This window comes from Talpa europaea (genome assembly GCF_964194135.1).
Source record: "Talpa europaea genome assembly, chromosome: 4".
NCBI classification, from domain to species: domain Eukaryota; kingdom Metazoa; phylum Chordata; class Mammalia; order Eulipotyphla; family Talpidae; genus Talpa; species Talpa europaea.
In genome coordinates, this window is record NC_140070.1 from 48,378,195 (window position 1) to 48,400,980 (window position 22,786).

Below are 22,786 nucleotides of genomic sequence, written 5' to 3' on the forward strand. Positions count from 1 at the left end.
TTTTCCTACTCCTCTTCACTGGGTATTTGTTCTTAGTATGTGCTGAGGTCATCCATTTTCCCTCAGAGGTTTTTTTTTTTTTTTTTTTTTTTTTTTTTGCTTTGTTTTGCTGTATAGTTGTGATTATCTGGAGTAGGTGAGCCTGGCATCTTTACTTTGCCACCATCTTCTATACAAGTTGTTTATGTCAGCAGTTATTCCTGCTGTTTTCCTGTTTTCTGTATGTCATTTTTTTTACCCCCTCAGTGCTGCTGCCTTTTGTAATTAAACATTTTTTTCAAATGTATCATTCTCATTTTTCTGTAAAATTTTACTTTTTCCTTAAATTAGCTGATCCTTATCTTTCTCACAATCAACTTTGAATCAGTACAATTTTAGCTCAGTAGTAGTAAAACTCAATACTATTTTACAGTTCCATCTTTATATACTCTGTGTCCATTAATCTAGATTTGAAATTGTTCTATACATTTGTATCTTAAATAGTATAGGGGAAAAAAACTTAGTAGTTCAAAATTTAATACTATTGGCTTTTGTATTTGCAAAGGTAGCTATTTTCCATTGTTCTAAACTATCTCATATAACTTCAAGTTAGTTAATGTCCTAAAGGGAGTCCTTAGCATTTCTTGTAATGTTCAGTGTGATAAACTTCAAATTTTTGATTATCTGGAAGTGTCTTAATTTCTTCTTCAGTGTTAAGAGCACTTTTGTTGGATATAGATTTCTAGATTGATATTTTTTCAGCATCACATTCACGGCTCCTTGTTGCTTCTTTACTTGTTGCTTCTTTACTTGTTGCTTATTTACTGACTTTTCTAAACTGTTTCTGGAAAACCTGGGTTTTTTGTGATCTGTGGCACCAACGTCTGTGTTCTGTTTCCTTCCTGGTCAACTAGAGTTTTAAGAGTTTACTTCAGCTCCTAGAACCAAAAAAAAAAGAAAAATTACTCTTCCAACACTTAGCCCCAGGCCTTTTACAACTCTGCCTTAGCCCCACTTTGTTTCTTCAGGGCCTGAAGATAGCCATAAGTGAGCACTTAGGGTCTGCTCAGACTTTCTCAGAGCATGCTTTCCCCCCACCCCTACACCCATGCTTTCTGTGTTGTCTTCTTGATGCTCTGGTGTACACAGAAGCTTTTGAAACAAAGCCCTTATTCTCCACCCTGGCCCCCCTCCCCCATCCTTTCTGATTCTTGTTTCCCAGGATTTTCAGCCTGTCTTTTCCTTGTCCCAGTTGTTCCTTGCCCCAGGGTATTGCAATAATTAAGTGATTTCAGCTAAAGACATCCTAATCCTGGGAGTGCTCCAAGTCTGCTAAAACTAAAGCAAGCCATTGCACCAGAGATTTTGAAACTCATAATCACAGTTCTTTGAAAATAAGGTTTGTATTGAGCACATGCACCTGTGATTGCTCTTGCTTGTGCTCTCTCACATTCAGTGTGCAGGTTATTGTCCCCACAGACTCCATTGATTTGAAATGTAAGAGATGGTGGGCAGGCAATTTAAAGTGCTATGTTACTGTCTTACTGCAAAGCTTTCTTCACCATGCCTTGCCCTAAGCTTTCTAAGTATTTTTTGCTAGATTGCAGTTTTTGAAAAGTTGATTCTGAGAATATTTATCACCTAATTACTTTCTTTTGGTGGAATGGAGTTTTGGTGTTCCCTACTCTGCCAGAAATCCCCTGACATGGGGATTTTTCAAGATGTTATTTTTAACTGGAAGTCAGAACTTGGGAAAGGAAGGAGTTTATTTATGGATATAGGAGAGGTTATTTTTGTTTGGCTATGTGTGTTATGGGTGAGGTAATACTGATATAACCTGTAGATGTCTGGTGACAATTGAAATTTTTGTACTTGAATTCCAAAATGAAATTACAGCTGCACGGAGACATTGGAACTTTCTATACCAGAGTTACAGAAAATGAAGTGTATGATTTTTCAGTTAAGTAGAGGGGGAAGTCCCAGTCTGACATCTTGAGAAACACTTTCAACTAAGGGATAATTCACTTACTAATTCACCTTGTTCTACTGGTATAGATATTGTTAAGCATTAGAGATACAAGATGAAAGTCCAGTTTTCTGACATCAGGAAGCTCACTGTCTTACTAAGGAAGATGGACAAGTAAACAAGTACAACGTAGTTTTATAACAAGGTTTCGAGAAGCCCAGACAGATGCCACATAGAATATTGAAACAGATCTGGAGGGGAAATGAAGACACAAAAAATTAAGAAAGGAGAAAATAATGGATAGAAAAATTCATGATCTTCATTTACTACATAGATTTTGAAAAGAATCTTCAAAAAGTACTTGATTTGACAGTAAGAAGATGGCACAGTTTTCATTGAATGGTTTTAATTGAGTAGTTTTGGTACAATGGTAGAGATAGAGGATTAGATTATAATGAGTTAGGAATAAATGAGTAGTGAAAAAGTTGAAGGAAAAAAGGAAGACATTTTAAAAGAATGGTGTAGTTTGAAAGTTGTAACAGTTTAAAATAACTATTTTAGAATGGGAGAGATCTGAGTATATGTTTAGATAATTTAAGGGCTAAGGGGAGGCTAACAAGATGGCATTAAGAACCCAGAAGAATCAAAGGTTGAAACTTAAGTGAAGAAAAAGCATGAGGTTAATGAGAATTTTGAGATAATAAGGTGTTTGAGAAATTTTACTGAGGAATGCCTCAATTTTCTTGGTAAAAGTAGGTCACAGATCTTGTGCTTAGAAATGAGCAGCAATGCACATGCCTGACTGAAGTTGTTGTAGCATACATTTGTGATGATAGTACATTTGGAGGTTTTCTCTTTTTTCCCCCAACAAATATAAAGCTTCTATTGTGTACTAAGCACTGTATGAGGTCCTAAGGATTAGATCCATGAAAAAAGTAAACAAAGCTTCATGACTCTATAGAACTTACGTGTGAATGGCCTGAGGGAGATTAAAAAAGTAAATTATTTTAATATAAACATAGGAGATAGAGTAACCTGGGTCTAGGAGCTAAGAAAGCAAATGGGATGATTATCCACATGTAGTTATAATTTTGTTGCATATTAAATTGTAATGTAAGTTATGGTTTTATTTCTATAAAGCTAACTGTAGTATGTAGGTTAATATCATAAGACAAGAAGAATATGGGATTGGTGGAGACGTTATGTACTTAAATTGTAGATGTGAGAAATAAATTGTATTTATGTTTAAGAGAAATTTTCTTTTTTTTTTTTTTTTTTTTTATAAATTTTATTGTTATATTCCCCATACAATTGCAGCCCCCCATTCTGACCCCAATCCCTCCCCTTCCGCCCCCGCCCCCCTAAAAGTGTCTCTGGTTCATAGTTTTTGTTGATTTTGATTTTCACTTTCTTATAGTTATTCATTTTCCTGGTCCCTTATTTAAGTTTTCTAGATTCCTGCTATGAGTGAGACCATCCGGTATTTTTCTTTTTCTTTTTGGCTTATTTCGCTGAGCATGATCCCTTCCAGCGCCATCCATGTTGCAGCAAATTGCATGTGTTTATCTTTTTTGAATGCTGAGTAATATTCCATGGTATATATGTACCACATCTTCTTGATCCAGTCATCTATTTTTGGGCATTTGGGTTGTTTCCAAAGCTTAGCTATTGTAAACAGTGCTGCTATAAACATAGGGGTGCAGGTGTTCTTTGGAATTGATGTTTCTGTGTCCTTTGGGTAAATACCTAGGAGTGGAATTGCTGGGTCATATGGAAGCTCTATGTTTAGTAGGTCCAGAAATCTCCACACAGCTTTCCACAGTGGTTGGACCAGTTTGCACTCCCACCAACAGTGCAGAAGAGTTCCTTTTTCTCCACACCCTCGCCAACATTTGTTGTTGCTAGTTTTTTTAATATGTGCCATTCTCACTGGTGTAAGATGGTATCTCATGGTAGTTTTGATTTGCATTTCCCTGATGACAAGTGATGTTGAACATTTTTTCATATGCCTGTTGGCCATTTGCATTTCCTCTTCAGAGAAGTTTCTTTTAAGCTCTTCTGCCCATTTTTTGACTGGATTATTTTCTTTGTTGTTGTTGAGACTCATCAGCTCTTTGCAGATTTTTGTGATCAGTCCTTTATCATTAGTGTTGGGTGCAAAAATGTTCTCCCAGTTGGTGGGGTTTCTCTTTGTTTTTGTTATTGTCTCTTTTGCTGTGCAAAAGCTCTTTAATTTGATATAGTCCCAGCTGTTTATCTTTGCCTTCACTATCACAGCTTTGGGTGATGTGTCTGTAAAGATGTCTTTGATGTGCAAATCACGTAGTGTTTCGCCTATATTTCCTTCTATATATTTTATGGTTTCAGGTCTTATGTCTAGTTCTTTAATCCATTTTGAGTTGATTTTTGTGTATGGTGTGAGGTGGTGGTCAAGCTTCATTCTTTTGCATGTAGCGACCCAGTTTTCCCAGCACCATTTATTGAACAAACTTTCTTTGCTCCAATGCATAGTCTTTGCTCCTTTGTCAAAGATTAGTTGACCATAAACCTGTGGGTTTATTTCTGGATTTTCTATTCGATTCCATTGGTCTGTATGTCTGTTCTTGTTCCAATACCATGCGGTTTTGATGATTATGGCTTTGTAGTATAGTTTGAAGTCTGGGAGTCTGATGCCTCCATTCCCTTCTTTTTTTTTCAGGAGAGCTTTGGCTATTCGGGGTTTTTTGTGATTCCATATGAATTTCATCAATAATTGTTCTATTTCTTTGAAGAATGACATTGAAATTTTGATTGGAATAGCATTGAATCTGTATATTGCTTTTGGAAGGATGGCCATTTTAATAATGTTTATTCTTCCAATCCATGAGCAGGGGATGTCTCTCCATTTCTTTGTGTCTTCTTCTATTTCTTTTAACAGTGTTTTATAGTTTTCTTTGTATAGGTCCTTTACCTCTTTTGTTAGATTTATTCCCAAATATTTGATTTTTTTTGTTTCAATAACAAAAGGGATGGTCTTTTTGATTTCTTCTTCTTCAGATTTATTGTTTGTGTATAGGAAGGCTACTGACTTTTGCGTGTTGATTTTGTATCCTGCCACTTTACTGAACTGATTGATGAGTTGAATTAGCTTTTCTGTGGAGTTTTTGGGGTTCTCTATGTATAATATCATATCGTCTGCAAATAGTGATAGTTTGACTTCTTCTTTTCCTATTTGGATTCCTTGGATGTCTTTCTCTTGTCTTATTGCCCTGGCTAGGACTTCCAGTATTATATTGAAAAGCAATGGTGAGAGTGGACATCCTTGTCTTGTTCCAGATCTTAATGGAATTGCTTTCAGCTTTTCACCATTGAGAATGATACTGGCTGTTGGCTTGTCATAGATGGCCTTTATGATGTTGAGGTATGTTCCTTGTATCCCAAGAATTTCAAGGGCTTTTATCATGAATGGGTGTTGCACTTTGTCGAAAGCTTTCTCAGCATCTATTGATATTATCATATGGTTTTTATATTTCTTTTTGTTGATGTGTTGGATAACGTTGATTGATTTTCGGATGTTAAACCATCCTTGTGCCCCTGGAATGAATCCAACTTGGTCGTGGTGAATTATCTTATGGATACATTGTTGGATTCTGATAGCTAAAATTTTATTGAGGATTTTTGCATCAGTGTTCATTAGGGAGATTGGCCTGTAGTTTTCCTTTTTTGTGTTGTCCTTGTTCGGTTTTGGTATTAGTGTAATGTTGGCTTCATAGAACGTGTTTGGTATTGTCCCTTCCTTCTCAATTTTTTGGAAGAGTTTGTGAAGGATAGGCACTAATTCGTCTCTGAATGTTTGGTAGAATTCATTTGTAAATCCATCAGGTCCTGGGCTTTTGTTTTTGGGGAGGTTTTTGATTACCATTTCAATTTCGCTAATTGTAATTGGTCTGTTTAGGTGTTCTATTTCTTCTTTATCTAGCTTTGGGTGATTGTAGAGTTGTAGGAATTTGTCCATCTCCTCTAGATTGTTAAACTTGTTTCCATATAACTGTTCATAGTAGTTACTGATTATTCTTTTGATTTCTGCTGTGTCCGTTGTGATTTCTCCTCTTTCATTGATGATCCTGTTTATTTGTGCTTTCTCCCTTTTTTCCTTTGTGAGCCTGGCTAGGGGTTTGTCTATTTTATTGATTTTTTCAAAGAACCAGCTCTTGGTTTCATTGATCTTTTGGATTGTTTTTTTAGTTTCAATTTCATTTATTTCTGCTTTGGTTTTTATTATTTCTTTTCTTCTACTGGTTTTGGGGTTTTTTTGTTGTTCTTTTTCTAGATCTTTCAGCTTCGAGATTAGGTTGTTTCTCTGCGTTCTTTCTTGTTTCTTGATGTGAGCTTCTATTGCTATATATTTTCCTCTTATTACTGCTTTTGCTGCATCCCATACATTTAGGATATTGGTGTCCTCCTTGTCGTTCAATTCAAAAAATTTTTTAATTTCTTCTTTGATCTCCTCATTAGTCCAATGGTCTTCCAGTAGTGTGGTTTTTAATCTCCATGAGGGAGGAAAGTTCCTTGCCTTCTTTTTATGGTTTATTTCTAGTTTGATGCCTTCATGGTCAGAAAAGATGGTTGATATGATTTCAATCTTGGTGTATCTGTTGATGTTTGTCTTGTGCCCCAGTATGTGATCGATCCTGGAGAATGATCCGTGTGCGCTTGAGAAAAATGTGTACTCCATTTTTTTGGGGTTTAGTGTTCTATAGATGTCTGTTAAGCCCAATTGCTCTAGGTCTTTATTTAGAGCTTTGGTTTCTTTACTTATTTTTTGTCTTGTTGATCTATCCATTGTTGATAGTGGTGTGTTGAAGTCTCCCACTACGTATGTGTTTTCTCTGATGTCTGTTTTCAGAGAGGACAACAGTTGTCTGATATATTTTGGTGCTCCTTCGTTTGGTGAGTATATGTTAATGAGTGTTATTTCTTCTTGAAGTATTGTCCCCTTGATCATAATGTAGTGACCATTGGGGTCTCTTTTTATCTTTTTGAGTTTGAAATCTGTTTTATCTGATATAAGTATAGCTGTTCCTGCTTTCTTTTTTGGTCCATTTGCTTGTAGGATTGTTTTCCATCCTTTAACTTTGAGCCTATTTTTATCTTTTGTAGCTAAATGTGTTTCCTGGAGACAGCAAAAGGTTGGGTTTTGTTTCTTAATCCAGGCTGCAACTCTGTGTCTTTTTATTGAAGAGTTTAGTCCATTTACATTTAGAGTTAATATTGATATGTTAACATCTGTATTTGCCATTGTGTTTGTCTTTCCTTTGATTTTATTTATTTATTCTTTTAATAACTTTTTTTTTTTTTTGGCCTTCTTTCATTGTTATTCGTCGCTCTGAGGTTCTGGCTTTAGGACTCCTTGTAGTATTTTTTGGAGTGGGGGTTTAGTTGCAATGAAATTCCGGAGTTTCTGTTTGTCTGGGAAGGTCCATATTCTTTCTTCAAAGAGGAAGGAGAGCTTTGCGGGATAGAGTATTCTTGGTTGGCATCTGTTTTCTTGGAGTCTGTTGACTATGTCCCTCCACTCTCTCCTTGCCCGTAGTGTTTCTTCGGAGAAGTCTGATGTCAGCCTGATTGGTTTTCCTTTGAATGTTATCTGTTTCTTCCCTCTTGCCAGCTTCATTATTTTTTCCTTGTCCTGGATTCTTGGGAGCTTTACTATTATGTGTCTTGCTGTATTTTTCCTTTCGTCGTGGAAGTTTGGTGTTCTTCTTGCTTCTTGTATATCAATTTTCAGCTCCTTCTTCACATTTGGGAAGTTCTCTTCAATTATCTCTTTGAATATTTTCTCTGTTCCTACATCTCTCTCCTCTCCTTCTGGTATTCCTATAACTCTTATATTTCCTTTCCTCATGGAGTCAGATAGTTCCCGAAGTCTTTCTTCGTTCTTTTTCCTTCGTACTTCTCTTTCCTTTTCTGTTTTGGTTCTTTTTATTTCTGTGTCTTCAAGATTACTTATTCGTTCTTCCATTTCATCTATTCTGCTTTCATTGCTTTTCCCAGAATTCTTTAGTTCTTCCATTAATTCTTTGATCTCCTGCATTTCTTTTACTTCCCTCTTTAGGGACTCAATTTCTTTCTTCTGACCATTGTTTTCCCTCTCTAGGGACTCAATTGCATTCTTCTGATCGTTGATTATTTTTCCCTTATCATTGTTTTCCTTTATGACTTCTGTCAGTTTTTTAATCACGGCAATTTTAAATTCTCTTTCTGGAAGGCTCAGAAATTCTTCCAAGTTATTGTCGTTGCAATCTGGGGGCTGGCTTTCTTTTTGTGGTGTGCTTTTTCTCTGGAGAGTTGCTAGGTTGCGTGTGGTTCTTCTCCTCCCTACTGTCTGTTTTCTAATTTGCCGTATGCGTTGGGACACTGTGTTGTTGGGACTTGCCGGCATCTTGGGTGGGCTTCTCTGTTCCCCTCTGGTTCTTCCAGGAGTCATCTGTCAGTTTCAAGCAGCCTTTACTGGAGAAAGGTCCCTGTTCTAAAATGCCGATGTGGGGACACACTCCCCTGTGCGCCTGGTCTGCCCCGGTGGTGGGTTCCTGCTTCCCTCTGGGCTTGGACTGCAGGCCAGAGGGGGTCTGGCGTGGGCGAACTTCCCCCGCTCACCTCTGGCTCCTGAGGAAGCCTTCTGCAGGTAGTCTTTACTGAAGAAATGTCCCTGTTCTAAAATGGTGATGTGGGACACACTCCCTGCGCTTCTGGTCTCAGGCACACTATTCTGCGCGCCTGGTCTGCCCCGGCTGTGGGTGCTCGCTCTCCCTGTGGGCTCAGACTACTTGTTCAGAAGGGGCCCGGTGTGGGCTAACTCCCCAGCTGGCCACTAGCTCCTTCAGTAGCCTGTGCTGGGGTCAAGTCGCTAGGTGGCACCAGAGATCTCTCCTAGAGCCCTTGGGGAGCTGATTTTCCACCCCGTGGGACAGGGAGCAGAGCGGGGATGGTAGGGTACACCTCAACAGCTTTGGGGTGCTGTGTCTGCCTTGTGCCCCACCGTCGTGGGGAACCCACGCCCCTAATTTCGTGCCCCGGGTCTCAGTTCCAAAGCCCTCAGTTCCAGGACGCGGGCTGTAGCCCAGATCAGTGGCGCGGGAATGGCGCCTTTTGAATCCCGCTCCCCTGCCTGGGCGCCTTGTTCCTGCTCACTCAGGGAGGGCCTCGCCCGGGTCTCAGTTCCAAAGCCCTCAGTTCCAGGACGTGGGCTGTAGCCCAGATCAGTGGCGTGGGAATGGCGCCTTTTGAATCCCGCTCCCCTGCCTGGGCGCCTTGTTCCTGCTCACTCAGGGAGGGCCTCGCCCGGGTCTCAGTTCCAAAGCCCTCAGTTCCAGGACGCGGGCTGTAGCCCAGATCAGTGGCGTGGGAATGGCGCCTTTTGAATCCCGCTCCCCTGCCTGGGCGCCTTGTTCCTGCTCACTCAGGGAGGGCCTCGCCCGGGTCTCAGTTCCAAAGCCCTCAGTTCCAGGACGCGGGCTGTAGCCCAGATCAGTGGCGCGGGAATGGCGCCTTTTGAATCCCGCTCCCCTGCCTGGGCGCCTTGTTCCTGCTCACTCAGGGAGGGCCTCGCCCGGGTCTCAGTTCCAAAGCCCTCAGTTCCAGGACGCGGGCTGTAGCCCAGATCAGTGGCGCGGGAATGGCGCCTTTTGAATCCCGCTCCCCTGCCTGGGCGCCTTGTTCCTGCTCACTCAGGGAGGGCCTCGCCCGGGTCTCAGTTCCAAAGCCCTCAGTTCCAGGACGCGGGCTGTAGCCCAGATCAGTGGCGCGGGAATGGCGCCTTTTGAATCCCGCTCCCCTGCCTGGGCGCCTTGTTCCTGCTCACTCAGGGAGGGCCTCGCCCGGGTCTCAGTTCCAAAGCCCTCAGTTCCAGGACGCGGGCTGTAGCCCAGATCAGTGGCGCGGGAATGGCGCCTTTTGAATCCCGCTCCCCTGCCTGGGCGCCTTGTTCCTGCTCACTCAGGGAGGGCCTCGCCCGGGTCTCAGTTCCAAAGCCCTCAGTTCCAGGACGCGGGCTGTAGCCCAGATCAGTGGCGCGGGAATGGCGCCTTTTGAATCCCGCTCCCCTGCCTGGGCACCTTGTTCCTGCTCACTCAGGGAGGGCCTCCGCCGTCTCCCCGCAAGCCTAGGTCGCAGGCACAGGGGCCTGGGCAGCTGCAATCCGAGCGCCGCTTTCGCGCAAGCTTACCGGGCGGCCGGGGCTGTGTGCTGGTGCTGGTCTCCTCCTGGGGGCGTGGCTCTCTTTTTAATGGCGTGTGGAGCTCACCTCCGCGGCGGATCCTGCAGGGTTCGCCTCAGCTCCCGTTCACGGGGTGTGGTGGCTGAAATAGTTCCTTTCCACTCACAGTCCCGCTTGCTGCATCCGTTTTTCTTGTTGGGCGTTTTGGTTTGTTGTTTCCCTGGTCTCTGCCGGTCGGTCGGAGAGTGCCGCCTCTGTGGGCGGGGGAGGGGAGCAGGGTTCTGCGCTTCCCTCCCTTCTCGTCCTCTTTTATGGCAACTTTCTTCTTCGGGCAGTTTGCTGGAGTCGTCCGTTTATCTTCTGTGTCCCAGTTCTCACTGGGACCTGCCGCTTTTCCTCCCTATTAACTTTTTTTAATGGGAGATCTTACTCGCAGCGTCTCCTCGCCGCCATGTTGCTCCGCCCCTTCCGAGAAATTTTCATTTACATTAATCTTATAATTGTTTAATGCAATTATTTTGGGGCCTTTGACATGAAAAGAGAAGGTAAATTATGTACCACATAAAAGTTAGTTACCTAAATTTTCTAAGTTATCTGGTTTCTGTTTGTCTTCTAAGATCAGTTATCATTTAAAGCCTTAAGAGAAGTACAGAGTTGAAGATTATTTTTTAATGAGTGCATTCGGTTTTGTGGGTTATCTTTGTTTTATATTCTCTGCTCATTGCCCCTTTTTATTTAAATAGGTATTGGAAAAGTGAAAAGAAAACCTAGTGTGCCAGATTCTGCATCTCCTGCTGATGATTGCTTTGTTGACCCAGGGGAACGTCTCTATGACCTCAACATGCCTGCTTATGTGAAATTTAACTACATGGCAGAGAGAGAGGATGAATTATCATTGATAAAAGGGACGAAGGTGATCGTCATGGAGAAATGCAGTGATGGGTGGTGGCGGGGTAGCTACAATGGACAAGTTGGATGGTTCCCTTCAAATTATGTGACTGAGGAAGGAGACAGTCCTTTGGGTGACCATGTGGGTTCGCTGTCAGAGAAATTAGCAGCTGTTGTCAATAACCTCAATACTGGGCAAGTACTGCATGTGGTCCAGGCTCTCTATCCATTCAGCTCGTCCAATGATGAAGAACTTAATTTTGAGAAAGGAGATATAATGGATGTTATTGAAAAACCTGAAAATGACCCTGAGTGGTGGAAATGTCGGAAGATCAACGGAATGATTGGTCTGGTGCCAAAAAACTATGTTACCATTATGCAGAATAATCCATTAACTGCAGTTTTGGAACCATCACCCCCACAGTGTGATTACATCAGGCCTTCACTCACTGGAAAGTTTGCTGGCAATCCATGGTATTATGGAAAAGTCACCAGACATCAAGCAGAAATGGCATTAAATGAAAGAGGGCATGAAGGTGATTTCCTCATTCGTGATAGTGAATCTTCGGTAAGTTGGTTTTTCAAAGGTAAATGGTAGAACTCTGGGCATTAAAAAATAAATAGAAGGGCCTCCCCGGTGGCTCAGCGATGGAGAGCGCTGGGTTGCGAAGGTGCCCGCAGCCTCTGCAGCGCTGGTTTGATCTCCGGCCGCCGGGCAAGGGTCCCATATGGCACGCAGACCTCTCCTGCCACCCGCTGCTCCCCTCAGCAGTGTACTTCAGTCTGCCTGCTCTCCTTCCCACTCTGACTCTGGTGAATTCTCTCACCCTCCCACGCTTCTGACTGTACCCAGTGCTTGTATAAATAAATAAATAAAATCTTTTTTTAAAAAAAATAAATAAATAAAAGATTGGAGCTGTTTATTGGTTTCCCTGAAATGAACCAGGTTAGTAAGCTAGGATATAGGTATAAATATCCTGAAGCTAAAGTAAGTGCGCTTTCAGACTACATTTATTTTGAATAAAATAAAGTCCTAGCCGTGATTCCACACTGGATCATTGGGCCTTGTCTAGTTCTGTTAGTTTTGTAATAAACTGGGAAAAATGAACCGTGACCTCTTCGTTGAGAATATTACAATGCCGATAACTAAACCGGAAAAACATTTCTTAAATTGTATATTAAATGCACTCTATGTAATAATGGAAATCCCTAAATTAAAAAAAATTGATATTTAAGTTTCTTCATAGTTATGTAGGTTGCTGGAATACACTTTTATTCATCTCAAAAACCTTTTTTTTTAATATTAATTTTTTATGCTTTCTTAGATTGTTATTAATTTTGGGACAATATTTGATTTCTTCCCTAAAGTGTAGTCCCCATAGTATTCCCACTACCATAGCACCTGTGTTCCATCACCACATGCTCTTTCCTCCCCTGTTTTGAAATCCCTTTCCTGCCCTTCCCCTGCTGTATACCTCAGATCTATAATCAGCTTGCAAGTTTTGTCTTTTTCTGATCCTTTATTTGATTTCTCTGTATTCCGTGTACAAGTGAAACCATCAGATATACATCTTTTTTCCTTCTGACTTATTTTGCTTAGCATAATCCCTTTCATCTCCATCCATGTTGCCACATATGGCATGAGTTTACCTTTTTTAATCACTGAATAAGTATTCCATTGTTGACATGTACCACATCTTCTTGATCCAGTCATCTGTTTCGGGACATTTAGGTTGTTTCCATATTTTGACTATTGTAAATAGTGCTGCAGTAAACATAGAAGTGCAGGTTTCCTTTTGGAATAGTGTTCAAAACCCTATTTTAATACCTGCTATATTTGAGATAACATTTATAATAAAAGACAAGTTCTTTTCCACTAGTAATAAAACTATAAAACCATAAAAAAAGTGGATAAGAAAATAGTTACTTGTGATCTTTGGGTATTAGAATTTGTCTAGGATACTAGAATTTGATCATACTCATTTCCCTTAAAAATGGCCTCAATTTTCTTGGTAAAAGTAGGTCACAATAAGGTGGCACAGGGGTTAAAGTCTCATCACTATCAAGCTATTGCTAGCCACCGTAGGATGAGTTCGATCCCTGGCCAGGGAGCTAACCCACATGATGCAGCAGACCTCTCCTGTCTCACCGGCTGCTGCCCTCAGCAGTGTATTTCAGTAGATCCACTTGTTCTGCTCCTCACTCTCTCATGAATCCTCTCACCCCCTGCACCTCTGGCCTATACCCCAGAGGTGTATGCGTAAATAAATCTTTAAAAATGGCCTTTATTTTCCCTTCATAAAAGATGTCATTACCTTTTCACTTTTAAAATCATGATTAGTATAGGCTTTATTTGCGTGCATGTGGTTGTACAAAAGGTTGAAAGAAAATAAGAAGTAAACCTAGCTGTGTGAATGTGTTTGTATGTGTATACGAAGAGAAGGAGGGAGAAAAGGAGAGGGAAAGAATGAGATTGTGAAATTCAGGGATTCAGACCTGTATTAAATTAGAGCAGTGGTTAGTAGTAGGGAGGAATGGTGAAATTTGTTTTTGTTAGATACCTGATCTGGTCCTGCTTCTAGGATAAGCAGTAGGCAAAAGCGGGATTAGGAAGGCAGTGAGCTTGGAGTAGGTAGTAAAGTGATTGTAAGTATGGGATGTTTCCAAGAAGCCCAGTGTTTGAAAACTGGGCAGTAGTATATAAAAAAAGAGCTTTGGGATTGATAACTACTGTTCAAAAGAGTATTAGATTTTTTGGGCCTCCCTGGTGGCGCAGACAGTTGAGCACTGCACTGTGAAGCTGTCTGCAGCCTCTGCAGCATGGGTTCGATTCCGGCCGGCTGGCGAGAATCCCACAGGGTGCCTAGACCTCTCCTGGCTCGCCCGCTGCTCCCTTCAGCAGCATATTTCAGTCAGTCAGCCTGTTCTGTTCCCTGCTTTGTCTCTGGTGAATCCTCTCTCCCTCCCACGCGTCTGGCCTGTACCCCTATTCTTGTATAAATAAATCCTTAAAAAAAAAAGTATTAGATTTAAAAAAAAAAAACCCAATTAAGAAAGTAGCTTGATTGTAAAATATTGTGTATTTTTTTAGTGGATATTTGAGCATAGATGTTAGCTAAAATATGCCATTATTTTTTGCAGTATAATTTTTAAAGTAGAGGTCTCAAACAAGCATTTTATCTGACCTGTACAGTGTTTTTAAACATTTGAATTTATCATCAGTAGTTAAATATTTGAAAGTATATTATAAAAATCCATACATCAGGGGCCTCACCTGGTGGTGCAGGTGGTTGAGCGCAGTGCTGTGAAGCTATCCGCAGCCTCTGCAGCGCTGGTTTCATCCCGGCCAGCCGGCGAGGGTCCCACATGGCGCAGCAGACCTCTCCTGTCTCGCCTGCTGCTCCCCTCAGCAGTGTATTTCATCAGTCTGCCTGTTCTGTTTCCCACTCTGTCTCTGGTGAATCCTCTCTCCCTCTGGTGCATCTGGCCTGTACCCCAGTTCTTGTATAAATAAATCTTAAAAAAAATTGTTTAAAAAAAAATCCATACATCAGGGCCTTCCCTGGTGGTGCAGGGGTTAAGATGCAACCTATGAAACTGCCCTCAGCCACTGCAGCTCGAGTTTGATCCCCGCCCAGGGAGCTACCCACCATGGTGCAGCAGACCTCTCCTATCTGGCCCACCAATCCCCTCAGCAGTATATATCAGTCGTCCGCCTTTTCTGTTCCCCACTCTGTCTCTGATGAATCCTCTCACCCCTCCCCCACACACCTCTGGCCTGTACCCCAGCTCTTGTATACATGAATTAATAAATCTTTAAAAAAAAAATCCATACACCAGACATCCCTTTGTAAAATTGAAAGGTGTGTCAACATTGAGCTTATGTTTCTGCCCAGCAGAGTCAAAACTAAGTGGTCATATATCGTTATTCCCTCTGTCCATTCACCCAGTCACTGGTTTATATTTCTTTGTTGCATCTTGTAGACATTTGAGTTTATGACTTCTCATTAGAGTTTACATTAATTCTCATTTTTGTAATCTTGAGCTTTGAGAATTCAGAGTATTATCTCAACTAATCTGCAGTACAGCTGTTGTCTACTAATTAAAAGGGGTATATGTCTTGGATTTTTCTTATGTTTCTTATTTCTTATTTTTCTTATGTTTCTCCAGTAGTCTGACTGGAAGAGAAATGGTCTTTTGTTTCAGACATAAATGAAAGGATTTGCTATGGATGTTTATAAAGCATATTAATTAAGAGACTTTGGAGTCTGCTTTAGTTTGAATCTGCTCTCATTAACCAGCTAGATGATTATGCAATTTAACTTCTTTCCGTCTCAATTTTCTCATCTGTAAAATGAGTTTGTTTTGAGTAGTAAAAGAGAATGCCTGTGACTAAATGCTTTAGCATAGTGCCTTGTGTGGTCAAATTTTAGCTGTTATTGAGTTTAATATAAAAATGCTAATAGCTGTCTTTCAAAATGTTTGCCATAACTTTTTTTTTCTCTTTCAGCCAAATGATTTCTCAGTATCACTAAAAGCACAAGGGAAGAACAAGCATTTTAAAGTCCAACTAAAAGAGACTGTCTACTGCATTGGGCAGCGTAAATTCAGCACCATGGAAGAACTTGTAGAACATTACAAAAAAGCACCAATTTTTACAAGTGAACAAGGAGAAAAACTGTATCTTATCAAGCATTTATCATGATACTGCTAACCAGAAATGACTGCTACACAGCTGTAATTTGTCATGTAATTGAAGACTGAGAAAATGTCAGTCCAGTCGTGCTTGATTGGAAATTGCTGTTTCTGACTCTATATGAGAATTGACCATATAAAACATAAGTATTTTTATTGTAATTAATCCTATACATGTATACTACATATGCAAATCATCTGCATAGAGCAATTCTTTATCCTTCCTTAGTCTTCTGTTCTTTGGTTTTCTTTGCTTTTAATATTAAGGGGTTTTTTATTTTGAAAAAAAATGATGTAGATCAAAAGTCTTTATAAGTAAGAATTTCCTTACTGCCTTTTCTTTATTTTCTTGTGAGGGCACAGTGTTATTTCTACATTGATTTCTCATAATATAAAATTACTATATCAATATATGGCACATACTAAAATAAATTTCTTGGAAAGTGTGAATCTTTTCTGTGACTAAATAGCAATAATAAATGGAAAATTAGAAATTATTTTTAGGTATTGTATTTGTTATAAGCCATTGTAAATATTGTGTCTGCCATTATTTTAAAAAATTAAATGTAAAGCTAAACAAATGGGAAATAGATTAGAAGACATATCTTGTACAATTTTAATGAACAACTATTGTAAACCTTTAAATTTCTAAGAATTTTGGGTGCTTCTTGTCTGGTTATTGGAAACAACAAAGCAGTCAATGAGATATTAGCTTTTTCAAACTCAATGAATGTTCTAGTGTTAGTCCTCCAACCCCTTTTTGCCAAAGCATCATGTACTAGGATATGTAATATCTGTGTCAGTGTGAAGAAAGCTATGGCCAAATTTGGGGGAAAATTGAAAGTAATAAGATTCTTTGTTTTCCCCCAACCCTAATAATTACCAAGTAGGGTATTTCTACTATTTTTGAGTTTTGTTGACTGGGACACTAAAGTTAATGCATAATTGATGTATAACTGCTCATAGTTAGAGAACATAATTTAAAAATTTTTATTTTTGCAGGTGCTTCTATTATGTTTTTGTTTACCAAGCACAAGTTTAGATGTGTCGATAAAGGCTGCTATGGAGTATTGAGTCTACTTCTGTAGGTCACAGAAGGAAACCAGTAATATTTTACAGTCACAGCTTTCTCCCATTATTAATTCTGGAGATTTAAAGTAGCCTTCATTTTTTTAATTGAAAATACTAGAATAACGTAGCTTATCAAACAGTAGGAAGTCATGATATTTTCAAAAATTTCAATACAATTCTTCGTAATTGCATGAGTTTTCCATACTTTAATGTCACAGGCTATATTTAATACGTCGGGATTACTGATGTTAAAATTGAAGTTTTCCAATTCATGAGATTTTTGTTTGATGGTTTTCTTTGTTATATTTCAGATTTTTTTAATTCTTACAATCACTGAAAGACTTATGTTGCCACTGGGTGGCAGCCCTGGCTTCTCCCACTGAACAACAGGAGTCAGCAAATATAATTTAGATATTGGTGTACAGGTTTTCATCTTTATTACATCTGCTTTTAAAGCCTTCTAGTTCATATTTCATTTTCTTTCTCAGTTCCCCTTTGTTTATTGAGTTGACTATTAGTAGGTAAGTTTAATGGAAATAAAAGTTTAATATACTTACCATTTTTTGGTTGTAAAAATCACTTGACTATAAACTGAAAAAAATAGGCTTAAGTGGTTATAAATGTCTAGGTAGTAAACATCTCTTTATTTTTTACAAACATTTGATGGTTTTTCTTACTGGTATCCATCTCTATGGTTGTTTTTTTCAGTCTTTAAAAAATGAATATTTAAGAAAGACTAATACAAACCATTAGCTATTTATAGCAAACCTCACTGAGCTGATAAGGATTTTGAGACTGGGGCTAGGAATACATAGTGCTGGAAACAGAATACATATTTCTTTGCTATAATGAGGTTTTATAATAACGAGTCCCAAATTGCTCATGTGTGTGCCAATAATATCGATTTTATGCTCTTATTATGGGATGGAAATGTCACTGGGAGCTGCTTAATTTTGTACTTCAACATTTTATCAAGTTTTTAGTTTTTAATCCTTACCAGTGAATTTTTATGAACATGAATTTTACTTGAAGGAATTTATTTATTTATTTTTTTTTTAGCTCTTCCAGAGCAAAATCTGATTTAATACCAACCAGGGCAAGGTACACCAGATTCACTGCTAGAATTATTAAACTGAGACTTTAAGTAACATGAGATTATTTTAAAATAACATTACAAAAATTATGCTAAGTTACTGAACATTTATTAAGCGTATTATCCATTAATCATACTAAGAATTTACTAATACGCATGTATTAAGATACCCATAGATTTCAATAATCTCATACCATCAATGGTATGTTATTCCTGACATTCAGCAAATATTTTATAATGTCTGAGTTACAAGGCACATGTGAGCATCATTTAGACCCACAAACAGGTGTGCCATCTGAAGACTTTCTGGCACGTTCTGCTCATCACCTTTAACTCATGTTGTCTTAATTGGTTACTATATTCTCACCTACTGACTTGGCTATCTCCACAAATTGTTACTACACATTACTGCATTTCTTGATCTCATTTTTTTTTACTACTTTCTAGATTACAGCATTTTATTTTATATATTTTATATATATATTTTAATATTTTATATAATTCTTACATCATTTTTCATTTTTGCACAATGTATGCATTTTCATTTTGGTTATATTCCCCATACATTGCAACTCCCCTTATTTTGACACTAATCCTTCCTCTCCCTGTCCCCTACCCCCCACCCCCACCCCCGTAGTATGTCTCTGGTTTATAGTTGCTTGTTGATTTTGATTTTTACTTTGTATTAATTAGTCTTTTTCCTGGTCCCTTATTTAGGTTTTCTAAATTCCTGCTATGAGCGAGACCATCCAGTATTTTTCTTTTTCTTTCTGACTTATTTCACTGAGCATGATCCCTTCTAGCTCCATCCATGTTGCTGCAAACTCCATGTGTTTAACTTTTTTGATTGCTGAATAATATTCCATGGTGTATATGTACCACATCTTCTTGATCCAGTCATCTACTTTTGGGCATTTGGGTTGTTTCCATAGCTTAGCTATTGTAAATAGTGCTGCTATAAACATAGGGGTGCAGGTGCCCTTTGGAATTAATGTTTCTGTGTCATAGGAGTGGAATTGCTGGATCATATGGAAGCTCTATGTTTAGTAGGTCAAGAAATCTCCACACAGCTCTCCATAGTGGTTGGACCAGTTTGCACTCCCACCAGCAGGAGAGATCCTTTTTCGCCACAACCTCACCAACATTTGTTGTTGCTAGTTTTTTAAATATGTGCCATTCTCACTGGTGTAAGATGGTATCTCATTGTAGTTTTGATATGCATTTCCCTGATGACAAGTGATGTTGAACATTTTTTCATATGCCTGTTGACCATTTGCATTTCCTCTTTGGTGAAGTTTCTTTTTAGCTCTTCTGCCCATTTTTTGACTGGATTATTTCCTTTGTTTTTGTTGAGTCTCATCAGCTCTTTGTAGATTTTTGTGATCAGTCCTTTATCATTAGCGTTGTGTGCAAAAATTTTCTCCCAGTTGGTGGGGTTTCTCTTTGTTTTGGTTATTGTCTCTTTTGCTGTGCAGAAGCTCTTTGATGTAGTCCCAGCTGTTTATCTTTGCCTTCACTATCACTGCTTTGGGTGATGTGTCTGTAAAGATGTCTTTGGGGTGCATGTCATGTAGTGTTTCGCCTCTATTTCCTTCTATATATTTTATGGTTTCAGGTCTTATGTCTAGTTCTTTAATCCATTTTGAGTTGGTTTTTACGCATGGTGTGAGATAGTAGTCAAGCTTGAAGCAATTTCTTTTGAGAACCAGAGCAATCTTAGAAAACATCTATATGGCAAAAAAAAAAAAAAAAAAAAAAGAAAGAAAAAAGAAAACATCTCTATGGCTAGCTAATAGGAAAACTAGTATTTCCTATTTCCAGCCAGGTGCATTCTGTTTCATGACACATTGCTTTCTGTGTACTTGTTTTTAGACTGAGAGAGTAAGTAGTCCTGGCAGGAGCATTGTTACAGAAATTCTCTTCCATATCTGAGGAGATACTTAGCCATCTCTACAAATAATGTCTCCAAAATCTTTCAGAAGTTTGTATAAGCCCAGTAGTGAAAATCTATTGCTCCTGTATCTGTCATTTGATCATATATCCTTAAAGTTTAGGCAAATGTGTATTTTCATACTTATACATCTAACATATGCTTTTATACACACACATCATATGTATACATAGCAACACAAGCACCTGGCACTATTAAAGATGGTGTTCACAGACATATCACTAAGCAAGATTAGAAGGGTAAGTGCAATCTGTTGCCACTGCTTGAAGAATCAAAAGGCCTCGGAGGTGAGCAAATTGGTTTTTTAGATTAAGATCATCCTTATGAATCAATGATAGGTAAATTATGTCCAACTTTAATGCTCTAATTCTCTCTAAACCAGAAATTTTAAAGAAGTAGGGCCACCACTCATTGAGCTTTAGGGGAAAAGGCACTTCTTCCCTCCAGGCAAACCCAGCCTTATCCCCTTGTTAAGAAGTTTGAATTTCATTTCCTGCACCCCTCCCATCTCAGCCTGGTGCCCTTCTCAGGGTACAGCCAAACAGGAATACTGCTCAACATACAGTGCTTAAAAGTAATTGTTAACCTTTAAAAATTGGGGGATTTCACCTAAAATTCAAAATTCCGGTTTCTTGTAGGAAAAGAACTTGGCAATACTGGAGTTAAATTGCTGCAAATGGTACAAAAAGAACAAAACAACAACTAAAAAAGTTTCCCCAACCTTTATCCCCCTAATTCTTATCTCTAAATGCAGTTACTGTAGCATAGGGAGCTTTTGATCTGGATCTGGAACCTTTTTTTTTTTTAAATAAATTTTTTTTTCCAAAGATTGATTGATTTATTTATACAAGCACTGGGTACAGTTAGAAGCGCGGGAGGGTGAAAGGATTCACCAGAGCCAGAGCAGGGAGCAGAGCAGGCAGGAGGACCGAAGTACACTGCTGAGGGGAGCAGCGGGCGGCAGGAGAGGTCTGCGCACCATGTGGGACCCTCCTCTGGTGGCCGGGGAGCAGCCGGGGATCAAATCGGTGCCTCAGAGGCCGCAGAGGCTGCGGGCAGCTTCGCAACCCAGCGCTCAACCGCTGCGCCACCGGGGAGGCCTTGATCTGGAAACTTCTTGGAAACACTTCAGATTCAATTCCTAATCAATAATGAATGTAGTATTACAGCATGCTTTAACTTTTCCATTTTAATATACCACAAAATGGGGCGGGAGGTTTCCTTTATAATCTTATATAGCCCTTTGTTTCCAAGTGGCTTCACAACTGTAGTCATGTCTTAAAGGACATTTGATACAGGATAGATGACCTAATTTTCTAAACAATGCAATAGACTTTTAAAAATGCTTCATGATTGCTTCTGAGGAAAACCATTATTTGGTTCTATTGCAAGGCAAGGTAGGAATCTCCTGATAAGCTGGTTCTTTTGGTCTAGCAGGTTTATGTGACTCAACTCTTCTTCTAAACATTTACAGACCAGCATACTGTGCATACTCCACACCTTAATTTTTTGCTGTTACCTGACCTAAACTAAGTGACTGCAGAACCAAAATATATTTTCTAGTTTTCTAACAAGATGTTTGCTGAGACTTGTTTTAATAATTAGAACCTAAATTGGACTTGGTGGGGTTTTGAAGAGCAAGAGGAGTTTCATTGGTCACATTCGCAAAGGTGATTCTTTTAAACCAAAGTGTCTTTAAGAATTTTATTTGCTGGCCAGAACAATTTCATGATCTCAGATATTTCAGAGTTGGCTTAATGCCTGCAATAGCTTACCTACTGGATTGGCTGATCTTTAAATTTCCTCTCAACTTATACTTTCTAAGCTATTTTCAAGCTTGAGAGAAAGCTGGTCTCAGTATATTGGAGTAATGTTGAAAATTTAGAGCTACAAAAGACCAAAAACAGTAATCAGTTTCCTTTTTTCCATTTTTTATTGTACCTCATGGAATGACATGCAGGAAAAGACTTTTGAAATACACACCCAAGATATTAATTGTTCTAAATAAATCTTGGCTCAGATAATTCATTTCTTAAACTATGGAGAAAATTTGCAAATAGCCTCAGGTCAATTCCTGAATAAATGGAAGCGTATTTTTAAGGTAAACACTGAATGGTTATTAGATTGATATTTTGGGTCCCCGTTGGAGGAAATTAGTAACCCCTGAATAAGCATGTCATTTCTAGGAGCAAGTAATACCAAACTTTCACTTCCAGACTAGAAGAGGATATTACTGAAAGTGAATATTGATTTCATCAGAGTATATTATAATTAGTGTCAAAAGTTTTTTAACTCATCTATGTATGATTGTGTCAATGTTTAAGTAGCTTTTGGAAATATTTATCTGTCATCCAAGCTACTCCTTAAGATATTTGCTCAGTGCCAGATTATTCTATCTAGAAATTTAATATTGAAGGAAATGGTCAAAGCTGTCCAAAAGATGTTGTAAGACATGTCTAGTATGTAATAATGGAGAAGTGCTCTGAATAAAAAATAGAGCAGAGGGCTGGAGAGAATGGGTATGTTAATTTATATGGGATGATATATTGTATGTTTCACTTAATAGAATCCTATGATTAGGATTAAACCAGTGGCTGAAAATACAGCAACCAAGCTCATTTGAAAAATTATGTTAAGATCTGAATTATTACAAGAGCTTTGTTTCTGATTTTCAAATTTTAAAATAAAATGCCATTTTACTTAAATATGGGACTTTTAACCACAAAGGGCTAGCCTTTTTTTTTTAAGAGGAATTTTTGGAGAATGTCACAGAAAAAAATCAGCTATAGCTTCACAAAGACAATATTATAGACTTAAGGATTTTTTTTTTTTTTTAGACTTAAGGATTTTAATGGATCATACCCTAAGGAAAGAATTGAAGTTAAGGGAGATTAAATCCCTGAAGTTCTGCCAAACAGTTGGTGGCCAAACAATAAACTAGGAAGGAAT

At 38.9% G+C, this 22,786-nt stretch overlaps 1 protein-coding gene across 2 annotated transcripts in view; it reads left to right on the plus strand.

Moving 5' to 3' along the window:
* Positions 1 to 15,732, plus strand: part of NCK1 (NCK adaptor protein 1) — a gene marked incomplete at both ends in the record, with an annotated part of 36,282 nt that extends 20,550 nt beyond the window's left edge. For both annotated transcript variants that reach the window (XM_084232194.1, XM_084232195.1), the window contains 2 exons: positions 10,883 to 11,595; positions 15,538 to 15,732. In XM_084232194.1, the coding sequence (XP_084088320.1) occupies positions 10,883 to 11,595; positions 15,538 to 15,732 (908 nt within the window). The remainder of the gene's footprint in view (positions 1 to 10,882; positions 11,596 to 15,537) is intronic.
* Positions 15,733 to 22,786: the final 7,054 nt, after the last annotated feature.